The 22,362-nt window shown below is 54.6% G+C and overlaps 1 protein-coding gene across 1 annotated transcript; it reads left to right on the top strand.

Moving 5' to 3' along the window:
• Window positions 1–116: 116 nt before the first annotated feature.
• DNAAF1 (dynein axonemal assembly factor 1) lies at window positions 117–22,248 on the top strand. Its single transcript, XM_030298762.1, has 12 exons — window positions 117–285; window positions 2,652–2,787; window positions 3,297–3,388; window positions 5,475–5,696; window positions 5,831–5,997; window positions 8,546–8,667; window positions 11,297–11,463; window positions 15,033–15,299; window positions 18,542–18,651; window positions 19,857–19,913; window positions 20,769–21,135; window positions 22,154–22,248. The coding sequence occupies exons 1-12, from the start codon at window positions 162–164 to the stop codon at window positions 22,246–22,248; spliced, it is 1,926 nt and encodes a 641-aa protein (XP_030154622.1). The 5' UTR covers window positions 117–161.
• Window positions 22,249–22,362: the final 114 nt, after the last annotated feature.

Genomic DNA, 22,362 nt, shown 5'->3' with positions numbered 1-22,362 from the left:
ACTGCGCGTGCGCGGCGGTTGCCGTGGAAACCGGGCAAGCGTCGGGCCGCCAACGATTCGGGCGCGAGTGGTCGGCTGAGGAGGAAAGCGGGGCCTCCCTGGCGGGGCCGGGGACAGTAGCGACCCCACGGAACGGGGCTTTCGGGGCTTCCGGAATAAGCATGCACCCCGAGACCTCGGAGCCTGTGGTGGACGGGCCGGCGGAGCAGGGCTGCGCGCAGGAGCCGGGCGTGGAGGAGTCGGCGGGCGACCACGGGGACGCAGACCTGGGGGGCCTCAAGGAAGGTGCCGACTGCCGCCCCAGGGAGCCGAGGGGGGGCGAGGGGCTGCCCCCAGCACCACACCTGACCTTCCCAGCCAGCGAGAACAACAGTAATAATAACAGGAGCGGCACACGCTTTTTAAAGGACGCGTGCCCAGAGTTCACCTCGTTTGAGCCTTACACCCTGCCCTCTGCGGTAGGCGCTCCTCCCCCAGTTCATAGAGATGAGGAAACGGACTTAAAGAGGTTTTGAAACTGGCTCCAAATGGATCACCTTCATTCGGTCAATGACAGAACAGACTCATGCTACATAGTCCGACTCCGGAGCGCTAGCCCTTGCCCAACACCCCCTTCCCCCATCGCCCACCTGTTCCATGTTTTCAACGTATCTCTTTGTTGCTACCACGGTGTAAGACCGAAGGCTCTCCCCTTCTAGACCGCAGGCTGTGTTGGGGCAGGATTTCCTGATCGAATTCAATGTCCAGCCCAGTGCCTGGTCCGTGGTAGAGAGTGAGTGAGGAGCTGGTGATTCTGGGGTCAGTGGGTGACTGCCTCCACAGAGTTTCCCAGAATGGGTTTAGAAGGCAGCCTTCACCCTCTGCTCCCATTTCGCCGCTCCATTTCCTAAGGGAAATCTTTTAACGACGAGACAAACTACTTGATTTGTATTTCATTTTTTGGACGCAGTCAACAAACGTGTCTTGAGCACTGACCTGTCCAGGCAAGCCCTGTATGAAAGAGCTGTAGGGAAGCCTTGTAGCCGTCTGGAAAGAGACAGGCTTTGGAGCTGCTCACGCTGGGTATGGATTGCGGCTCTGCAACTAACTAGCTTTATGGCTGCCAGCCCAGGGTTTAAACCTCTCTTTGGGGGCAGTCTCCTCATCTGTAAGCAGGGATAATCATAATTAGGTTGCTGGGTTACTGTGGGCCATTAATCAACGCTAGCTCTTGTCATTCATGCAACCAATCAATCATTACGTATATGGAGCACCTCCTCTTTATTCCACAAACACTTATCTGGTGCCTCTCTTGGCTGGGCATTGTGTGCAGTGGGAAATAGAAGAGTGTAAGACACAGCCGTTTAGTGTGGTTCGATAGACCACAGGAACACAGAGTGCAGTCGCCAGTGGCTCTTAAAGGTTAAGTGCATTTGAACTGGCCAATTTTGATTGACCGCTAAAAAAAAAAATTAAGTGCCTTTAAATGTGCTCATTCTCTTCTTACCAACGATATTTTCACCGTTTTTGTTTCTTTTCCTGTGGTTTTTCTTTCGAGAACTTTTACAAAAGAAGAGAGAACATCATAACAAGCGCCCAGGCACTGTCACTAAGAATTGAAAATGATCAATACTTTATCATTTCTGCTTCAAATCTTTTTTCAACTTAAGAAATAAGGCATTTCAGATAAAGTTGACGTTCCTTTTGGCCTCCTGCCCTCCGTTCATTCTCTGCCCCCTTCTCCAGAATTTTGTATGAATTCAATCACCTCTGTCTCTGTAATATATCCTTAAACAGTGCAGAGCATTGGTTTGTATGTTTTAAACTTGTATGAATGTTATCCTGGGCTTATTACGAAACTTGCTTTTTCATTTCATACACGTTTCTGAGAATTATCCGTATTTTTTTAATGTGTGTCTATTTTTTTTTTAATTTTTTTTCAACGTTTATTTATTTTTGGGACAGAGAGAGACAGAGCATGAACGGGGGAGGGGCAGAGAGAGAGGGAGACACAGAATCAGAAACAGGCTCCAGGCTCCGAGCCATCAGCCCAGAGCCTGACGCGGGGCTCGAACTCACGGACCGCGAGATCGTGACCTGGCTGAAGTCGGACGCTTAACCGACTGCGCCACCCAGGCGCCCCAATGTGTGTCCATTTTTGAGAGACAGAGAGGGAGACACAGAATCCGAAGCAGGCTCCAGGTTCTGAGCTGTCAGCACAGACCCCCACCCAGGGCTCGAACCCACAAACCGCAAGATCATGACCTGAGCCGAAGTCGGATGCTTAACCGACTGAGTCACCCAGGCGCCCCAAGCATTGTCCATATTGATCGATGTAGCTCCAGTGGCTTCTTTTCCAAGGCAGACTAGTGATCCATTGTTTTATATAACCAGTCGCTATGGATGGATGTTTGCACTGTTGACACTCTTTGGCTGTGAAAAGTAACACAGAAATGAATATCTTTGCACACGTGTCCTTGCACACCCGTACAAGAGCTTTCATAGAGGACGTGCCCGGAAGCAAACTTCCCGTGGTCCTTACCGATGCTTTACAAACTGTCACCCACGTTCCATACTAAACACAGATACTAATCAAGCTGAAATTGGGCAAATTTTTTTTCTACCCTCCTTGACCTCTATGGAACCAGTCTCTCTCTCTTTTTTTTTTATAGCAGTTGATGATCCTAAGGAAACACGTGTGGGTCCTTCTGACCTACGCTACCCAAGCGAGCAGAAACAGAGTGGCGATAGCGGGGCAGACGGTCACTTAGGACACCAGACAGATGACAAGGGAGACCACGGCCCCAGGTATGTGGGCATGCTGCGTCCAGTGCCAGCGCACATTTACTGAGGAAGGAAGATCGTGTGACTGCCCCTTTGTATCAATAGGGAAACTGAGGCTCGGGGAGGTTAAAGAGCTGGCCCCGGTGTCTGAGAATTGGTAGGGGAGTCAGGACGGCGCTGCCTCTGTGGCACAACTAACCACAATGTATTAAACTTTAATGCCAGACCTGGAGAGAGAAATACTGGCCGTTCTTGATGACGCCGTCGAAAGTATTTTTATCAGAACCTACACGGCAATTTTCACGATTGCCGAAAGTGATGATACGGGATGAGGCCCTGAGAAAGGCGTACTGAAAAAGAACTTAAAAGAGTTACCAGGCAAAAAAAAAAAAAAAAAAAAAAAAAAAATTAGTTATCAAGCACGTAGGATATTTTGGAATTTGGGGAAGAAGTTCTGGACTGTATTGCAAATTGAAATTTCAAATTGCTGACAAATTGCAACGAATTTCCTTTTCATGTTTCTCATGCAACAGAATGACTAAACGTTTTATACAGAAACTCTGCAAGCAACACCAACTTTATATTACCCCAGCATTGAACGACACGCTGTATTTACACTTTAAAGGTAAGGACCTGGGGGCGCCTGGGGGGCTCCGTCGGTTAAGTGCCTGACTTGGGCTCAGGTCATGATCTCACGGTTCATGGTTTTGAACCCCTCACCGGGCTCTGGGCTCACAGCTCAGGGCCTGGAACCTGCTTTGGATTGTGTGTCCCCCTCTCTCTCTGCCCCTCCCCTGCTTGCTCTCTGTCTCTCTCTCAAAAATAAACGTTAAAAAAAAAGTTTTAAGGTAAGGACCTGGCCCAGAAGTGTCGCATCAGGCCAAAGTTATCAAAAGTGTCTTGCTGGGATCCTCTGGAGTTCTCAAAGTATATCAAGGTAGAAATTTCAGAGTTGAGTGGAGATTTACGGAAAAGCAGTATTTCTCCAAAAAGTCTTCCCTGACTGGAGTTTATAAAGGGGGCCGCTGACCGTACCGATACCAGGGAAGTGTGTTGCGATCTTTGATTTATATTTTCTAAAGGACTTTACGTTTTTCAGACCAGCAGTCTGGTGGTGAACACTGGGCTTGGGCGGGATATGTGTTGAAAGGTGAGGGTTCTTGGCGGCCCCAGGCCCGAGCAGTAGGAACAGGGCGTCCCGGAGGGCTCAGGTTGGGTGTGCCGAATCACACGTAAACCTCAGCTGGGGTCCGTGGACAGGGCGATTCCCAGCAGTGATGACGAGGAGGGACATCTTCCACTTCCTCTGAACTCAGGGTGGCCAACCTGCTTCGTCGGTCCTCCGTGTGTTCCTTATTCAAGTCAGTAAACCTGGACTTAGACTCTCTGTGCTCAGTGCTGGAGACACAGAGACACATATGGCCGAGGTGCCTTTGGTGTCCTGCGGGACTGGGCGGCCCCCGGGAGGTGCGCTGTGCCAGGAAGGCCCCCAAGGGCTCTTAAAGAAATGCAGGGGCTCCTAGCTGGTCTCCTCACCTCCACGTTGCCCCCTCCAAAATTCTGCACCCGACGTAGGAATCGCAGGGTATGGGATGATGTCGCAGGGCGGATCCCAAGGGGACCGATCTTTAAGAGGTTGGAAGAAGAGGACCCAACAGGTTGGACTTAGTGGAGAGAGTCAGAAGGTACAAGAGCTGGGAGGGAGGAGTCCCTGGATTCTCTGCTGCTGCCATGGACCAAATTGTCCCCAAACCTAGCGATGAAAACAAATTCAATGTCTGGTACCGTTTCTGAGGGCCGGGATTCTAGGAACAGCTTTGCTGGGTCGTTCTGGCTAATCAGCGATACTACAATTTTTTAATCAAAACTTCTCCAGGGGGGCGCCTGGGTGGCTCAGTCGGTTGAGCATCCAACTTCGGCTCAGGTCATGATCTCACAGTCTGTGAGTTCGAGCCCCGCGTCAGACTCTGGGCTGACAGCTCGGAGCCTGGAGCCTGCTTCGGATTCTGTGTCTCCCCCTCTCTCTGCCCCTCCCTCGCTTGCACTCAGTCTCTCTCTATCTCTCTTAAAATAAATAAACATTACAAAATATTTTTTTTAACTTTTTTGGGCAAAAAAATAACCTTTCAAAGGCTTTGCGTGAGAGCAGAGGAACGATGAACTACAAATTGATAATGAGTTACTAAAGTAAATGTTTTCTAACCTTAAATTTGGCTCATAAAACTGAAACACGGAACGAAACAAAACCGACAGTTAGCACTCACTTTCAGGCTTAGCCGGGTCCCCGCGCTCGTGGTACGGCTTCCCTTGGCTGTCTTCCCCTGCTTGGCCCTGCTTCTGGCTTATTTCGGGAAGGCCCCCCATCACCTCCACTCACTCCCGGCCACGAAGGGAAGGTGGTTGCTACAGGGCTAGGCCCCACCTTACCCGGACTGGCCGTCCCAGCGAAAAGACCACCTCCCTCCAGTGGAGCCAGCAAAACCTCCCAGCTATCACAGTTGGCCCCGCTTGGCTAAGTGTGACTGGCCCCCAGTGAACTGCTAAGACTCTGTTTGGCCCCCCCAGGAAGCCATGGGGCAGCCCCAGGAGAGGAACGCCCCTCAAGGAAGGTGGCCGTGGTGTTCCCCGCGGAAGGAGGTGTGGATGCTTGGCAGGGAGGCATACGCAAGGGTGACCCCGAGCTCCTCTGACGCCCCCTTCCTTCTCACCAGGTTTCGATCGCATCGAGAACCTGGAAGAGTACACGGGGCTGCGTTGCCTCTGGCTGGAGTGCAACGGGATACAGAGAATCGAGAATCTGGAGGCCCAAACCGAATTGCGATGTCTCTTCCTGCAAGTGAACTTGCTTCATAAAATCGAGAACTTAGAGCCTCTGCAGAAGCTGGATGCCCTCAACCTGAGCAACAATTTCATCAAGACCATTGAAAACCTCTGTAAGATGCCCCCGCCCCCGGCCCCGCCCCCAGGGGTCTTTCTCTGTGCCACTGCGCCCACCCCTTTCCCCTGGGGGAGGTTCTGAAGGATTTGTGTACCTTCGTTGCTTACTTCTGCCCGCCTCACCTTCCAGCCTGCCTGCCGGTCCTGAACACGCTCCAGATGGCCCACAATCACTTAGAGACCGTGGAAGACATTCAGCATCTAAAGGAGTGTTTGAAACTTTGCGTCCTCGACCTTTCCCACAATAAGCTGAGTGACCCCGAAATCCTGAGCGTCCTGGAGAGCATGCCTGCCTTGGTAAAACGTGCACACGCTCAAAACTTGCGTTCCGTAGATACCGAATCTCTCTTCCCTCCTTTCCTCCGGGCTCTTCCTTCTCCCAGTCTGTCCTCTTGGTGTTTGGAGCTGGCGTAGCTTGAATGCCCAGCCTCCGGGTCATTTCACCCGCGAACGTTTCAGCGTGGGCCGCCGGCAGACGAGGACTTCCTTTCTTGACTGCTCACAGTTACCCCCCGCTGGCCCCTCTCACTCCTCCGCCAGAGAAGCCGGCCCCCCTTTCGGGACTTTGCCACATTCCGGATTTGGTTGATTGCACCCCCGTGGTGTCGTTTAGCATGTTCTGCTGGACCCGTGTTTCTTGTGAAATGCTGATGGGGCCGGAGGCTCGGTCCAGTGCAGCTCCAGGCTGCGGCACGTCGCGGGGCCTGTCATCTCTGGTTGTCTCTCTTGCGTGGAACTTGAAGACAGCCTGGTGGCCCCCCCCCCCCGTGTCGTCAGCCTGCTGCAGCCAGTTGAGGCCCCCCACCCCCACCCCCCGGCTGTGTAGCAGCCACTGGCGAACGCGGACACCGCCTCGATGAGCCATTCCTTCAGGAGCCACGCGGTGGCCATTGTCCAGACCCCATGTGCCTGCCACGTTAGCTGGCGTACTTCTGCAACCGGGAACCCCCTCGTCTAGTGGCTCCCCCATGCGTAGTTCGCACAGAAAAGGCCGGGATGAAGGTCTGGTTCGTTCTTTTTATTCATCGATTTTTGGTAGAGGGGGTCAAGAACCCAGCGACCACTAATGGTGACAATGAACGGCTTTTCTTTCCTGGTGTCATCATAAACTCGGGTTTATGTCTACAGTGTCTGATACGATTTAACCCTTGCTGTCACGTGTACCGAGGAAAGGAAAGTATGACAAGGAAATTCACAAGGAGAGCATTACAAGGGGCACCCAAAACCCCTGAGTTCACCGTTCACCGCTTAGGGCATGGATGTGTAAAGGCAAACCTGGGTCGCTTTAAAGCATGGTAAGCAAATCACAGTTCAGGAACAATCTGAGCAGCTGGTCAAGAAGGGCTAGTTTAGGGGCGCCTGGGTGGCGCAGTCGGTTAAGCGTCCGACTTCAGCCAGGTCACGATCTCGCGGTCCGTGAGTTCAAGCCCCGCGTCGGGCTCTGGGCTGATGGCTCGGAGCCTGGAGCCTGTTTCCGATTCTGTGTCTCCCTCTTTCCCTGCCCTTCCCCCGTTCATGCTCTGTCTCTCTCTGTCTCAAAAATAAATAAACGTTAAAAAAAAAAAAAGAAAAATTTTAAAAAAGAAGGGCTAGTTTAGAACTGCCAGCACACGGCGATAATATAAAGCTGTCATATAATACTTTTTGTTTTTTCTCATTGCTTAACTGCCGTAACAAAGTACCACACACTGGGCGGCGTAAGTGACAGAAATGCATTTTCTCATGATTCTGGGGGGGTAGAAGGTCCAGGATCAAGGCTGGTTTCTCCTGAGGCCTCTCTCCGTGGCCTGTAAACAGACGGCTCACTGCGTCGTCACAAGGTCCTTCCCTCCGTGTGTGTCCGAATCCCCTCTTATCCCCGAATCCCCGACACCTGTCAGACCGGACAAGGGCCCACCCCAATGACCTCATGTAATCTGAATCACCTCTTTAAAGGCCCTATCTCCAAATTCGGCCACATTCTGAGGATGCTGGGGTTAGAAATTGAACGCGTGAATTTGGGGGGGGGGGTGCGACACAGCTCAGTCCGTGGCAAAAGCAGTCTGCTTTACATGACGTTGTGATCGCTTTCAAATCCTCCGCACGCAATGCAGCCCCTTAGTGCCTGCCCCTGGGTGTATTGCCCCCCACCCCACCCCAGCCCTGCAGCGCTGGCCCCTGAAGGCACCATGAGAATGGAGAAGGCGATATGAGAATGATGTTTGGGGAATGCTACGTTAACTAGCGTATGGTGAATTTATTTTCACCAATAACACAAACCACTTTAGATCAGAAAACTCCCGCCTTCAGGCAAACTAGTTTTAAATGGCGCTCCCGGATATCACCCTGGCCGCTCAGTTCTCTGAGTTTCGCAGGCCGGGAAGGAGGAGACGGTGTGTAAAGACGGGGGGAGGCCACGCTGGTCCAACGACATCCAGCACTTTCCATCCTTTCCCTAAGTCAGTGCTTCCTGTCCGCCTGGCTGCGGTGTACGCTTTCTTAAAATGGGTGCTGGCTGGGGAAGAGGGAAAACGATCAATGAGACCGAGGTTAATGTCAGCAAAAGGGCTTGGCTGAGCAAAACAAGGCCCTCGCTGACTCGGAGAGGCCTCGGGATGTGCTTTCCGAGGCTGTTCCGGAAGGACGGTGAGATTCCAGATCTGGAGTTCAAGCGCAAGAAAGCGCTGCTCTATAATCATCAGCTCTGGGGACAGAAAAGTGAGGAGACCCCCTCCGGCTTCCCTGATAAAGTCGTGAGGAGATGGCGTGGGCACACGCGCTGTGTTTTGTTCTCTCAGAGCACCGCACGCGTGAGATATTTCAGTCACACCCCTGTTTTTGTAACTCCTTTGGTTCATGCTTACAGCGTGTACTGAATTTGATGGGAAACCCCGTTATCAAGCACATCGCTAACTATCGAAAGACAGTCACCGTACGACTAAAACATCTAACCTATCTGGATGACAGACCAGTTTTCCCAAAGGACAGGTAAGGAGGGGGGGAGCCTTTGGCTCACATTTTAATACAAAACTGTTGTGCACACTTAACAGTAAACTCGTACAAATTTCTGACTTGGGAGCATTTCCGCACATCGTTACACATTCTTAGGAAACAAGTTTGATGGCTGCGTAACTGTTTATAATAAGAAATTCCCTGTTTTCGAGCACTTATTCATAGATTGGCTTTTTCGTAATCCCCTGATGAGTATCCTTGCATGTAAGTCTCCGACCTCACTCCTGCTGATTTCCATAAGGTGGAATTCTGGGAGTGGTGTTATTAGATTAAGGACCGTGGTTTGAGCCTTTTCAAAGGCGCTTGTGAGTATTTTCTAATTGTTTTTCAGCAAGTTTGCAAAGTTCATAACTTCAGCAGACATAGCCGCGTGAAAGAAATCTTTGCCGGGTTAACCGGAGAGCGAAGACTGTATCTCATTTTATTTGGGGGTAACTGATGGGGTCGGGCGTCAGGCAGGGGCATCGTCTCCGCCCATCGCTTTCTCCCGCGCTCCTTTTGGAGGCCCTTTCCTTCCTGGTTGCTAAGAGCTGTTCCTTATATTAAGAATATTGAACCCAGGACTCCCGTATGTGTTGTCACTACCTTCATCTGTGTTTTTAATTTAAGTCCCTTTTGATTCTCAGAGTAGGCCCCCAGTAGTACGGGCTGCCAGTAATATGTTCTTGAACTCGCAAACTTAAATCCAACCAACAAATATTTCCAATAGAAGTGAGAGCCTCCTCTCCAACCAGGTGAGAAAACAAAACCGCCTGCTTCTGGGCAGTCTGAGTTCTGTCCGCTCCGAGGGGCTCGCTAACGTCCCCGGCCTCACATTCCTCTCCTGGAAGGTGGGGACAATGTGACCGCAGCGTCCTTGTTCCACGTGGGGTTTGAGCAGAGCTGGGCTCAGAGGAGAGAGCGGGAGCCCCACCCGGGGCGGGGCTGACCCCGCAGGGAAGGGTGAACAGGGGTGGGAGCCGGACCCCTGGCGGTGAGACTCCACGCTCTGGCTCAGGGCCCCGAGTCCCCTGGGTCTTAGTTCTAACCGCGCCCACCCCTGGCTGATGGAGCGAGCCACCGGCTGTTCTCTGTGCCCCGGAAGCACTTCACTGGTGTCGCGGGTGTCTACACACGCGTCACCTCGTTAAGCCCTCCTGACCGCACCCCTCATCTCGGAAGCACCTTTTCCACCTGGGGTCTCTTTAACCGGATTTCTTTTCTGTGGACACATCAGCCTCTGGCATACTTGTTTCCTTCTTTAGGGTCTGTCTTTCCCCATAAAAGGGCAGTTCTAACAGAGCGAGTATCGTCACCTCTTGGGTCACCTGCTGCCGTATCCCCAGCCCCTAGAACAATTCACCCATTCAAGGTGTACAAGTCAGTGCTTTCTAGTGTATTCAGGGTTGTGCGCCCACCCCCACACCCATTCTAGAATATTTTTGTCGCCCCAGGAAAGTAACCCTTACTCATTAGCTGATATCCCTCATTCTCTATCTCTGTGGATTCTTTCTTTTCTGGATGTTTCATATAAATGGCATCACACCACGTGTGGTCTTTCGTGATCGGCTGAGCAAAATCGTTTCAAGGCTCGTCCACACAGCAGTATGTATCAGTAATCCGTTCCAAAACAACGTCACAAAATAATATTCCATTTGGAAATGCCCCATTGTATTTATCCATCCGTTGATGGACTTTTGGGTTGTTTCCACTTTGGGGCTATCGTGAAGGGTGCTGCTACCAATGTTCGTGTGTGGGTGTTTGTGTGGATATCTCTTTTTATCTCAGTTGAGGGGATACTTAGGAGCATCACCCTGGCTTGTACGGGAAGAGTATGTTTATTTTTTTTTTAATTTTTTTTAACATTTATTCATTTTTGAGAGACAGAGACAGAGCGCAAGCAGGGGAGGGGCAGACAGAGAGAGAGAGAGAGGGAGACACAGAATCCGAAGCAGGCGCCAGGCTCTGAGCTGTTAGCACAGAGCCCTACGCGGGGCTCGAACTCACAGACCGTGAGATCATGACCTGAGCCGAAGTCGGACGCTCAACTGACTGAGCCACCCAGGTGCCCCTGTGTGGTTTTTTTTTTTTGAGTTGTCATAGTTGTTTGTTCGAGACAGAAGCCACCTCCCAGTTACCTTTCTTGTAAATATTTTCTCCCCATCTGTGCCTTCTGATTTCATTTAAAAAAACGCCTTTTTCTATTTTTAAATTATGTTGTCTTTGTGTCGAGTTGTAGAAGTTCTTTATGTATTCTATTTACACATCCTTCAGCAGGCCTATGATTTGCAAATACTTTCCCACATTCTGTGGGTTGTCTTTTTACTTCGTTTATGGTATTCTTTGTGTTACAAACATTTCTAACATCGACGGAGCCCGAGTTCTCTGTTTTTCTTTTGTTGCTGCTGCTTTTGGCATCACATCGGGAGGGTTTTGCAAACCATCAAAGGCATAGGTGTGCGCGTGTTATCTGGAATCCTTGTGGCCACATGTCCCATGTGCCTTCAGTTTGATTTGAGGGAAATGAGCAAGTTTGGTCGGACAGTGTATGTTTTGAATTGACTTTTAACCTGAGAAAATTCAAACCTTCCCAGTTTCTGGTGTTTTTGTTTATCCTCATTGACAGAGCTTGTGCCGAGGCCTGGGCCAGGGGCGGGCTCGCAGCTGAGAAAGAAGAGAGAGAGCAGTGGGAGAGCAGAGAGCGGAAGAAGATCACGGACAGCATCGAAGCCCTAGCAATGATTAAGCGGCGGGCAGAGGAGAGAAAACTGCAGAAAGCCAGCCAGGAGGAAGGTACGCTCGGGGCTCTGTTTAGACTAGAAATCTGGGCTGGCGAACTTGGTCTTTCAACTCTGGGATTTTTTTTAATGTTTATTTATTGAAAGAGAGAGAGAGATCTGGGCTGGCAAACCTGGTCTTTTAACTCTGGGGTTTTTTTTTTATGTTTATTTATTGAGAGAGAGAGAGAGAGAGAGAGAGAGAGAGAGAGAGATCTGGGCTGGAGAACTTGGTCTTTCAACTCTGGGTTTTTTTTTTTTAATGTTTATTTATTGAGAGAGAGAGAGATCTGGGCTGGCGAACTTGGTCTTTCAAGTCTGTGATTTTTTTTTAATGTTTATTTATTGAGAGAGAGAGTGTGTGTGAGAAGGGTGAGGGGCAGAGAGAGGGAGAGAGAGAATCCCAAGCAGGCTCCATGCTGTCAGTGCAGAGCCCATTGTAGGGCTTGAACTCATCAACTGTGAGATGGTGATGTGAGCCGAAATCAAGAGCCAAATGCTTAATCGACTGAGCCCCCAGGCGCCCCCGGGATTGATTTATTTTTGACCATTCATTCACACCTGTCTGGTCCATGTGCATGTGGCCTCACCCACCTGCCCCCAGCTCTTCCCAGTGGTGAAAGCACAGTTATGTTAAAATAGCCTAGTTTTCCAAAATAAATGATGCATCGGTTTTCTATGACTGCCATAACAAATAACCATAAATGTAGGGGCTTAAAACCACACACTTATGATCACAGTTTTGTACGTCAGAAGTCTGACACGGTCCCATGGGACTAAAATCAAGATGTGGGCGGGGCTGCGGGCTTTCTGGAGGCTCCCAGGGAGAATCTGTTCTTTCGTCTTTTCCGGCTTCCAGAGGTGCCCACGTCCCTTGGCCTGTGGCCCCTCCTCCATCTTCCTCTGCGAGACCTTCAACTCTCTCTCCAGCTCTGACTCCCCTGCCCCCCCTCTCTTAGGGATCCATGTGGTGATATCGAGCCCACCTGGATCATCTAGGATCATCGCCCCGTTGTCCTTGATCTCCTCGGCAGAGTCCCTTTTACCACACGAGGTCACATACTCACACGTTCTAGGATTAGGATGTGGACGCCTTTGTGGGGCCATTACTCCGTCTACCACAAATGAACACCGAATCCATATCAAAGCAACCTGGAGTTGTATGGATTTCACGCGCCCCACGTGTAGGGCCGCTGACAGCAGTAACATCAGCCAGCATCTGTACGCCGGGCTTAGTCAGTGCCTTTATCCCGTACCTCAGTCAGACGGATACTAAGGTTGTCTATTATTACTCTATTGCCCCTTGAAATCCACCATTTCACTGCACACAGATTGTCCTCTGCCCATCTGTGGGGAGGGGGCGTCAATAGGTGTCTGCACACCAACGCCAGGCACGGGCACGCGTGCTTACACGGTGCGCACGCGGACATGGTCACGGATCCCAGCAGGGACAGCGCGCGGTTCCGCCCCTCCGCGCAGCCTGCAGCGGCCCTGGCGAGGTGAAGAGGGGTGCCGGGCACCTCTGTTTAGACTTAAGTTGTAAATGAGGAAACCCTACAAGGTTAGCTAGGTTGGGTGACATCCTGGCAAAAGGGCCTCGAAGACCAGCCTGGACGTGGCAGGGGACAGGAGGTGGCGGGCTAGGCAGCAGACAGCTGTCATGGAAGCGATGCTAGGGTCATGAGCTTGGTGGCTCCTGGGGGGAGGGGGCGTGGCAAAAGGTCCAGGCAGGGAGGTGCAGCCCCGGGCGGGAGACAGGCCTTCTGTGCAAATCACCGTGGAAAAACACGGAGGCCCTTGACCGTTTTTGGTTTTTTGGTTTTTTTTTTTTAATGGAGATGAAATTCACATAACGGTTTAAAATGAATCATTTTGAGGTGGAATTCAGCACAATCACAGCGTTGTGCAACCCGCATCTGCGTCTAGTTTCAAAATATCGTCATCACTCCGGAATCAAAGCCTGTACCCGTGAGCCGGGGCTCCCCTCCTCCGTCCTCCCCCAGCCCCCGACAACCGCCCATGTTTCTGGATGCTTCATATATGTGGAACTCTCTGCAAGATGCGACCTGTTGCCTCTGGCTTCTGTCGCCGGGCATGATGTTTTTGCGGTTCCTCCCGGTGGGAGGGAGCACAATCTGTACCGTATTCCTTTTCATGTCCCACCTTGACAACACAGTTCTGGGAGCCGGGAGGGAAGCACGTTTTCTCTGTGGCACAGATCGTGTTCCCTCTGGTTCGCTCGGACCAGAGCTGACAGTCTGGGTGCCTGTATGAAACTTGTTCAGCCCTCGAAAGCTACTACTCCTGGCCTGTCAGGACCAGAGCAGGCCTGGGAAAGGTTCTTGGCCCCAAAGACCCTGTGGCCTATTCTAGGATCTCAGAATCTGTCTTCTCGCCTTGACCTCTCTCACCCGATTTTGAGACTCCCCGGTTGGGTGTAAATGACCCCCTTGCTGCCTCCCTAACGTACTGGCCCGAATCCGGGACTCAGAGTCGCCTGCCCACACCTGATGCCCCCGCCAGGATTTGGTCCTGGGTCTGTGCTGGCCCAAGCCCGACACTAGCCTGCAGGATCCTAGGGACGGTCATCAAGGCACCTTAATAAATAAAAACCCCCTTCCTCATCCTGTACCCAGCAGAGGGGCTGGAGTCCCCATGGGGGGTTTTAAATGACATTTGCTGTGTTTCACCCAATTACAACCACACGTGGAAAACAGAAAAGTGGGGCCCGTGGGTGGCTCGGTCGGTTGAGCATCTGCCTCTTGATCTCGGCCCAGGTCACGATCTCACAGTTGGTGGGATGGAAGCCCAGGTCAAGCTCTGTCTGCCAGCGCGGAGCCTGCTTGGGATGCTCTCTCCCTCTCTGCCCCTCCCCAGCTTGCGTACACACACACTCTCTCTCTCTCTCTCAACATAAATAAGCTTAAAAAAAAAAGAAAACAGAAAAGCAGCGCTAATAACAAGTGCGGGAAGAACCACCCAGTATTTCGTAGAAGGACCTCGTGGCTCTTCCCCATGCATGGAACCCGTGTGTGCTCCTATAGAACAACGGCACGATTCTATTGCTTTCTGCCTCTTGTGGGAAATTAGCATAATATATGTTCCACGAGGTAGGCATTCTCCTATAGTATTTTGTCCTTTTCCAAACTTTTTATTTGGGTAGTTCTCAAATTTTCAGGAAAGCTTAAAGAACAGGGAAACAAACAGCTGTGTCCGTTTAGACTGGATGGTGTTCGACGTTCACACACGCACACGCACACGCAGAGAGAGTCCTGTTGTGCTGAGCCATCTGGACGTAGAGTACCCCACAGTCCGGAAACCCAAATGCTCCCGTGTGCATCTCCTCAGAGCCTCCTGAGCTGTTTTCTTCAAGGCCGTGTCCCGTTCCACTAGACGGTGCACGTAGTGGCCCCTCTGGGGACCCTTAGCTCCGCTGATTCGCTTTCATGGACACCATTGCAGTGTCCCCAACAGTCCCCTGAGCTCACGCCCCGTTCACAGTTCGCTGCGTGTCCCCGAGAGACGTCTAGACCATCTCATCCCCCCAGGAGGTCTCCTGTTCACCTGCGGACTTCTCTTGCTCAGGGAAGGAGCCGGTGCTAGACGAGAAGGACAACGTGGATGCCACCGAGGAAGGGAAGGAAGAGCCTGGTGAGGAGGGAGGGCGGCGGCAGAAAATGGAGCTGTTTGTCAGGGAAAGCTTCAAGGCCAAGGATGAGCTATTCCCGGAAAAGTCGGGTCTCGTGGGGGAGCTGCCCGTGGACGTCACCGGAGCCACTGAAGGCCAGGGGCCAGGGGGGGCACCCCTGGAGGAGACCCTGAAGCCGGCCGCCCCCGGAGCTGCCTGCGGAGGTAAGGAGCGGAGAGCCACACGCGTGCGCCCTCGGGGACCCATGCGTCCCCGGGGACCGTGGCCTCTGAGCCACGCGCCTGTGGGGCCCGGGCTACTTTCCACCTCCTCCGATTCTATGTCTCTAGGATGAAGTATACGTGTCTCATTTTCTAGAGCAGCGCTGCCCATGGGAACATAATGGGGCCATAAGTGCATTTTCTGGTAAACAAGGTCAAAAGACATGGGGAAAACACGAAAGGTGTATTTTACTGAATCCGTTATATCTAAAAGATAATCATTTGGGGCACCTGGGTGGTTCAGTCAGTTAGGCGTCCAATGTCGACTCATGTCATGATTGCGCTGTTCACGAGTTCAAGCCCCGCGTCCAACTCTGTGCTGACAGCTCAGAGCCTGGAGCCTGGTTCGGATTCTGTGTCTCCCTCTCTCTCTGCCCCTACCCTGCTTGTGCATGCTCTCTCTCTCTCTTAAATTTTTAAATTTGAAATTCTTGAATTTCCCTCTCTTAAATTTTTTTTTTTTAATTTAAAAATTAAAAAAAATAATCACACAGATCTGGGCACAGCAGGCCGCCTGGCAGGTTCCGGCCGCGTTCCTTGGGTCCTGCTTAACTAGCAGATAAACCCGGGACTCACCCGCGACGCTGCCCTATGGCTGTGGCATTGGTGAAGGGAGCCAGACCTGGAAAATGCCCCGTCTATAGGGCCTTGAGAGACGGGGAACATTTTGTTCCCCTGAGCAGCCTTGGGGGTCTGGTCGGGGAGTTGAACTGGTCTGACCCGAACACAGGGATCCCAGAAGGAAGGTCCCCAGGGTCTGGGAGAGACCGGGGAGTAACCCTGTCCCCAGACCATCGAGGATACAGCCAGAGGGGCAGGGCCACACCCCCGAGTGCCAGGCAGGGGTGAATCCTTTTCCGGCTAAAGGATTTGAACAGAGCAGACCAGCCTCGACGACTCACCCAGCTGAGGCCCCCCCTGCTCCCCGCCCCCCCAATACCGCCCCACCATCCACGGGGATTTAGAGCCACGTCCTCGTCTTCGGTAAAGTCGGAAAAACCCGTCTCGCAGCCTCGCCTTTGACACGCCGTTCCTGCTGTGCCTGAGACCCAAGAATTTCCCAGGGATGAGTTACATCTGAAGGGCCTCGGTCAGGGAAAGAAAACGTCCTCTGGTGCTCAGCTCGCCCCTCCTCAGACGCCGGTCACCGCTCTTCAGACTTTGCCACGAGGCTGGAATGCTTCTCCAAGAAGCAGGACTTGTTCTGAATAACTTCTTCCTTGGGAAACACCCGGGCTGCTTTGTATGCCTACGACCTGGCTTTGCCGGACCCCAGGGCCTGGTCATCTTTGTTCCCTCGAAGAGAAGGTCTACCAGAAGGGTTTTTCCCCAGGATTCCCACAGGTGGACATATGACAGGGCTTGTTATTTAAAAGGCACAACACAGGCGTGACCACACGGGGAAGCTGACCCTCCGGGCCGCTGACGGCCACGGCCTTTGCTTTCTGTGGCCCCTGCGCATCCTGAGAGGGGAGCTGGGCTGGCAGAGCGCGGAGATCCTCCTTCCACTTTGAGTCCAATGACTCAGCCCCGGGAAAGGCAAATCTAAACAGAAAAACCTTATGCTTAGAAAACTGCTTTTCCGTTCACCTTTCCTACGTTAGACAGTCTTGCCTCGTAACTGAAGGACGGAGGGAACCAAGAGACAACCACGTGACCAGCCCTGCTGAATTTCCCGTGCAGATTCTGAGGTCCGGGCATGGTCGCCTGAGTCACTGCCCCAGCCCCACCGGAAGTCTGCATCTCGGGGCAGAGGGAGCCGCTAGGAGAGCGGAGGGCACAGCACCCACCGTCACCGCCACCGTGGAAATGCGGCACCTTCCGCCCTGAGTTATACTCTCCCTGGAGGAGTCCGCTGCGTCCCGGCGGACACGAAAACGGTCTGAGAATGACCCGTGTTTCCCTGAGACACACCGCGTGCAGGCAAAGCGGTGCCGTTTCTGCAGACACCCTGCGATCAAAGCCACGTCCGACCCTTCCGTCAGCAAACCCCAAAACCTCTCTGAGCCTGTCTCAGCCCCTGTGAAATGAAAACGGTCTGTCTGCCACGGTGCGGAAGCGATGCGCGCAATAATTGTTCGTCTCTTCCCGGCCCCACGCCCAAGCAAATCGTTCCTTAGGAAACAAAAGGACCCTGGCCCTGCCTTGACTACGACCACAGTGCCATGAACAGGACAAGGGGTGTGGGAGGAAGGGCCGGCCGGGTGGGGAGGCAGACCACGGCAGTAATTACAAGTACGGAGGAGCTTGTGGCTCTCCTCCGAGGAGCCACAGGGATGGCCACATGGAGACCGTGACCGCCGGGCCTAGTGAGTGAAGGCCCAGAGGGCCAGCCCGGGGCCATCCACAGAGGCCGCCACAGAAACCCTCTGCCCGCCTCCTCGTCTCATGCTAAATCGGTGTCCAATGTGGCTCTGAGCCAAACTGGACCTAAGTGTGACAAGAAAAGTTGAGCTGCTGATGTCTACTTCCTGCAGCCATGAGACTCAACAGCAAGCAGAGGACGGGACCACGGATAGAGCCTGGGGGCCACGGATAGGGCCTGGAGGCCACAGATAGGGCCTGGGGGACCACGGATAGAGCCTGGGGGACACGGATAGGGCCTGGGGGCCACGGATAGGGCCTGGGGGACCACGGATAGGGCCTGGGGGACATGGATAGGGCCTGGGGGCCACGGATAGGGCCTAGGGGACCTGGGAGAGTAGGAGCCTCGAGGAGGAAGAGGAACCCATCCCCACTCCACGGTCCCGGCAACCCCACGTGATTAGCGGGCACCCCTGACACTCGTGCCCTGACCGGGGACAGGCGGTCCCAGTGGGTGGTGGGCTCAGCCCCTCCTGGGCAGGGCCGGGACCCTGGACTCTCGAGCTTGCCTCCCCCGCGTCTCCCCAGTCGGCCTTTATCTCCTTGATAAATCTCTGAACCCAACAGGGCCTCCTCCCAGGCGCCTGCGTATTCCGCGCCGCTCACCGGCTGGTACGGTTATCTTGCCGGAGTCGCTGCCGAGTTCCAGCAAGAGGGCGGCTTTTTCCTCTCCCCTCTGCTTTAGACAGAGCCCTGTCCTCGTCTGGGGGTTCTCGCGGCTCCCGTCCCAGGGGCTGGCCTCCCCCTCTTCTTGGGCTTGTCAGCCCGACCACCGCGCGTGCAACTAGCCCCAAGGTTAATAACTCTGTGCTTGTTCTTAGACTCGCCCCCCCAGACTGCGGCCACCGAGGGTGCGTTAGGCACGGGACTTGATGGAGAGGAAGACTTGGGAACCACCAAATCGGAGGCAAAGGAGAAGCTCTTCATCGATGTACGTAACGAGCTGCATCTGGAGAGAAGCGTCCTCTTGACCGTTGCTATTAGATCACATCCAAACCTTCAAAACCCTCACGCCCCAAAGCGCGCTCTGCGGCCAACAGGCCTGACATTCCCAAGCTGGCTAGGATTCACTCCGGACCTCGTGACCAGACCCGCCTTCTAACACGACCTCCCCGGGGGTTCGTACACGGGCACGGTCGAGATTGAGCCGGGCTGGCCCAGAGGTTTCCCCGGGAGGTACACTGCAAAGCAATCCCGTCCCGCTAGCCTCATGCAGAATTGTGGAGAACGTGACATTTATCACGGGAGCCTCTACTCCTCCGAGGACGGCTGTCCAGCCAGCGGCGAATGCCATCGTCCTGGCCCGTGGCCGCTCCGGCTTCCTGACCGAGGGCCCGTCTGGCCTTGCGAACACCCCTTCTCCCAGATGTTCCGTTTGGGGACCGGTCGTAAATGCTCTGGCCCGCAGGAACGGGAAGCGTGGGATTTCACACGTTTTGTCACAATCCCTAGGAGGTGTGTTTGGGGGGGGGGGGCAAGGGGTGGGGAGGCATTTCTCACCCCTTTATTTCCATGCCCACCAGACAGCCTCTCTGGGCACGAGCGGGCCCCTTTAGCTTAAACCCATGCGCACAGCTACGCCTGCCCCTGCCTCCTTCCTGGCAAACCTCACAACCGCACGCGACTCAGTAAGGGTTAAACGGCGCGGTCAGCATCCAGAGCGGGTCTCTAGAACAAAACAGGGTTAATTGGAGAACCAGCTGTATACGGGAAGATTCTTACTCTGCCTGGCACTGGTCTCAAAGGCGTGGGTGTTGACTGGTTGAACCTTCCAAAACTCTGCGAGGTGGTAGGTGCCATTATCATCCCCACCGTACAGAGGAAGGGAGTGAGAAACCGGTACACTCGTGGTGCAGTGGGTTCGGGCCCCGTCACTCTCCCCAGACGAAGGGGCCGTGTCTCTAAAGCCACAGAGAAGCGGGGCAAGAGGTAGCCGTTCCCGCAGACCTCGGTCACTGTCATTGCTGCGGTCTGGGTTCCCGACGCGTGTGAGAGCGTGCACGGTGGCCCGTCGGGTCCTTCCTCATTTCTCCCGCGCACGGTGCTGGCGCACGACCTGGGCCCGTGGGCCATGCGCACGCCCCTGCCGCGCCTGTGTGCGCGTCGCCTGGTGACGGGGACTCTCTGCTCTTCTAGGACCTGCCCGACTTGGAGGACGAGGACGCCGGCGAGCCTCTGGACGGCCAGGACGAGGTCATCAGCCCCGCCTTCCCGCACGAACCTCGTGTCACGTCACCCCAGTCTTGTCACTTACGGGGCACGGCCCCTTGGCGCGAGTCAGGCGCTCCTGTGCCACGGCACTGCGCCCTCGGCCGTCCCTCACCAAAGGAAGGGCGGCTGCCACCGTCGCCCGCTTCTCTGAGGTCCTCCCGAGGGCACATTGTGTCACGACGTCCAGTACCTGCTTCTCATACATAATTACCTGACCACGCGTCTCTGTCCTTCTCGGGTACCGTACGCTCGCTTTCGGGACGTCTGTCCTATAGCGACACTCCTACGGGGAAGGCGAGCGTCCAGGGCAGGATGGGTTCCCCCAGGTGGACCGGAGCCGCCTCCCTCCAGCATCACCGGGGCCCGAGAGAGAGGAAAGCGTGAGACACCGTCTCCGTCCAGGAGCTCATCACGGAGGAAGGAAACACACACAAGACCACAGTCCCCGTGGGGGCCTCGTCCCCAGGGGGCCACATCGGGTGGAGCGTATGGCAGCCCGAGGCCGAGGCTCAGAGCGGAGCCCATCTGGAGCCCCGGGAGGGCTGGCGTGGCAGGCACAGGGCGGGCGAGGCGAGCGTGGCCGCACAGCGACAGAAGGTGCAGAGGACCGCGGCCCTGCCGGGGAGCTCGGCTCCGCCCCAGGGGCTCTGGACGGCTGGCCGAGGGCATCCGTCCTGACGCCCGACTGCCCGAGGGCACGGTGCTGGGCTCCCGCACGCCTTTCTTGTGCGTGACGACAGTAGTTTATGACCAGTGAGGGAGCAGAATCAGTGCCGGGCATTTGACCATGACCATCGTGAAAGCAGAAACATTCACGCGCCTTTTCTCTCTCAACAGGCGTGCGCTCCAAAGGTTACAGCCATCTCGAACTCGAGTGATGACAGTGACCCTGAGCTGGACTACTCCTCACTCCCAGAGCTGGAAAACATCCCAGATACCCTTTCAAACATATTCGCAATCCCCAAGGACACCTCGAGGAAGGCTGAGACGCCCTTTACAGGCATATTGAAAGCGGCAACAGCAAAGAGGGTCTTGGAAACCCCAAGTCTTAGGGACGCTAAGTCCCCACGCCCACTGATTCAAGAGCTCCACGACGAGGGACCTTCAGGCCAACCACCGACGCCCCCAACCTGCCGAAGGGACACCGCACCGCCCCCTTCCAGTGAGGACGGGGACAGCGGACTACTCTCAGCCTCTCCCCCAGGTAACGCCACCCTACGAGGCTCGGATGGTGGGGACACGACCCGCTTACCCCAGACCCAGGGAGGACGGCCGGCAGGCTGGAGAGGGCCGATCACAACAGACCACGGAGACCACTGTAGATCGTGTCCGAGTGTGGCTCTGACGTTGCTACTCGCCGGCCTGGGCGGACGGCCGCAGAGCTGACACGCTCCTGGGCAGGCAAGCGGGCGCCTCCGGGGCTGCTTAAGGCCACACAGGTCTCCGGGGGCCTGGGGAGCCTGTGTCGTTCCCCGCCCCCCACCCCCCACCCGATCCTTGGCCTCTCCAGACCCAGGCTTCCGAGGGAGGGCGGGGTCTGGGGACACCAGAGCTGGGAGTGCGGGACAAAATGAGGGTGACCCCTGGCCGGAGAGTGGCGTCCTCTGTGTGGACGAGTGGCGTAGTGCCGGCAGGGAAGGGAGGTTCGGCAGGCAGGGGGCGGCCGGCTGGGGGGGTACGTGAAGTCACAGACCAACACATCAGCCTGGTCTGGCGCCGGGGGCCCACACACGTGGCCGGGGAAACGCATGTTTGGGGGAAGCGGGTAACAGGCAAACGGGGTGGGTATAAGTAGTTCAGGAACTGTCGCCGGGTCTCTGTCGAGCCCAGACGATTCCTGCTCTCACCCAACACTAGCTGGTAACCAGATTTCTTCCTTTTTTCCTTAAGTTCATTCATTTATTTCGAGACGGAAAGAGAGAGAGCGCACGCGCGCGCACACGCACAAGAGCAGGGGAGGGGCAGAGAGAGGGAGAGAGAACCCCAAGCAGGCTCCGCACGGTCAGTGCAGAGCCTGGTTCGGGACCTGAACTCACAAAACGTGAGATCACGACCTGAGCCAAAACCAGGAGCCGGTTGCTTAACCGACTGAGGGCCCCAGGCGCCCCTGCCAGGCTCCCTTCCCGACACCAGCTCACGTGGTTGCCTCAAGGCCCACGCGCAAGAAGACGTGGGGGTTGACCACGTCTCCAGAGAACACAGTTACCCTCTCTCCCGACTAGGAAACATCGCCGAGAAGAACGGGCCATGGTTGGAGACGGAGCTCGCAGAGCCCGAGGCGGGAGGCCGCGAGGACACTGAATTTGGCTCGGACTGAACCCCAAGGTGACCCCTGACTGACGCCCCTAGACTGACGGGGACGGTGAGCCCGTGACCAGGGCCCCCCGTGGGCGCAGCCCCCCTCGGCGGGGCTCCCCTTGCTTCCAAAGAG

Source organism: Lynx canadensis, chromosome E2 (genome assembly GCF_007474595.2).
Source record: "Lynx canadensis isolate LIC74 chromosome E2, mLynCan4.pri.v2, whole genome shotgun sequence".
Taxonomy (NCBI): Eukaryota; Metazoa; Chordata; class Mammalia; order Carnivora; family Felidae; genus Lynx; species Lynx canadensis.
The sequence above is the reverse complement of the archived record's forward strand: the minus strand, read 5'-3'. Positions and strand labels throughout refer to the sequence as shown.

Bases quoted from the DNA above. Each gene is read 5' to 3' on its own strand.
- DNAAF1 (XM_030298762.1), top strand. From the start codon at position 162: ATGCACCCCGAGACCTCGGAGCCTGTGGTGGACGGGCCGGCGGAGCAG. The intron at 286-2,651 runs GTGCCGACTGCC...TTTTTTTTATAG, and splicing joins CCTGGGGGGCCTCAAGGAAG to CAGTTGATGATCCTAAGGAA. The intron at 5,998-8,545 runs GTAAAACGTGCA...TCATGCTTACAG, and splicing joins TGGAGAGCATGCCTGCCTTG to CGTGTACTGAATTTGATGGG.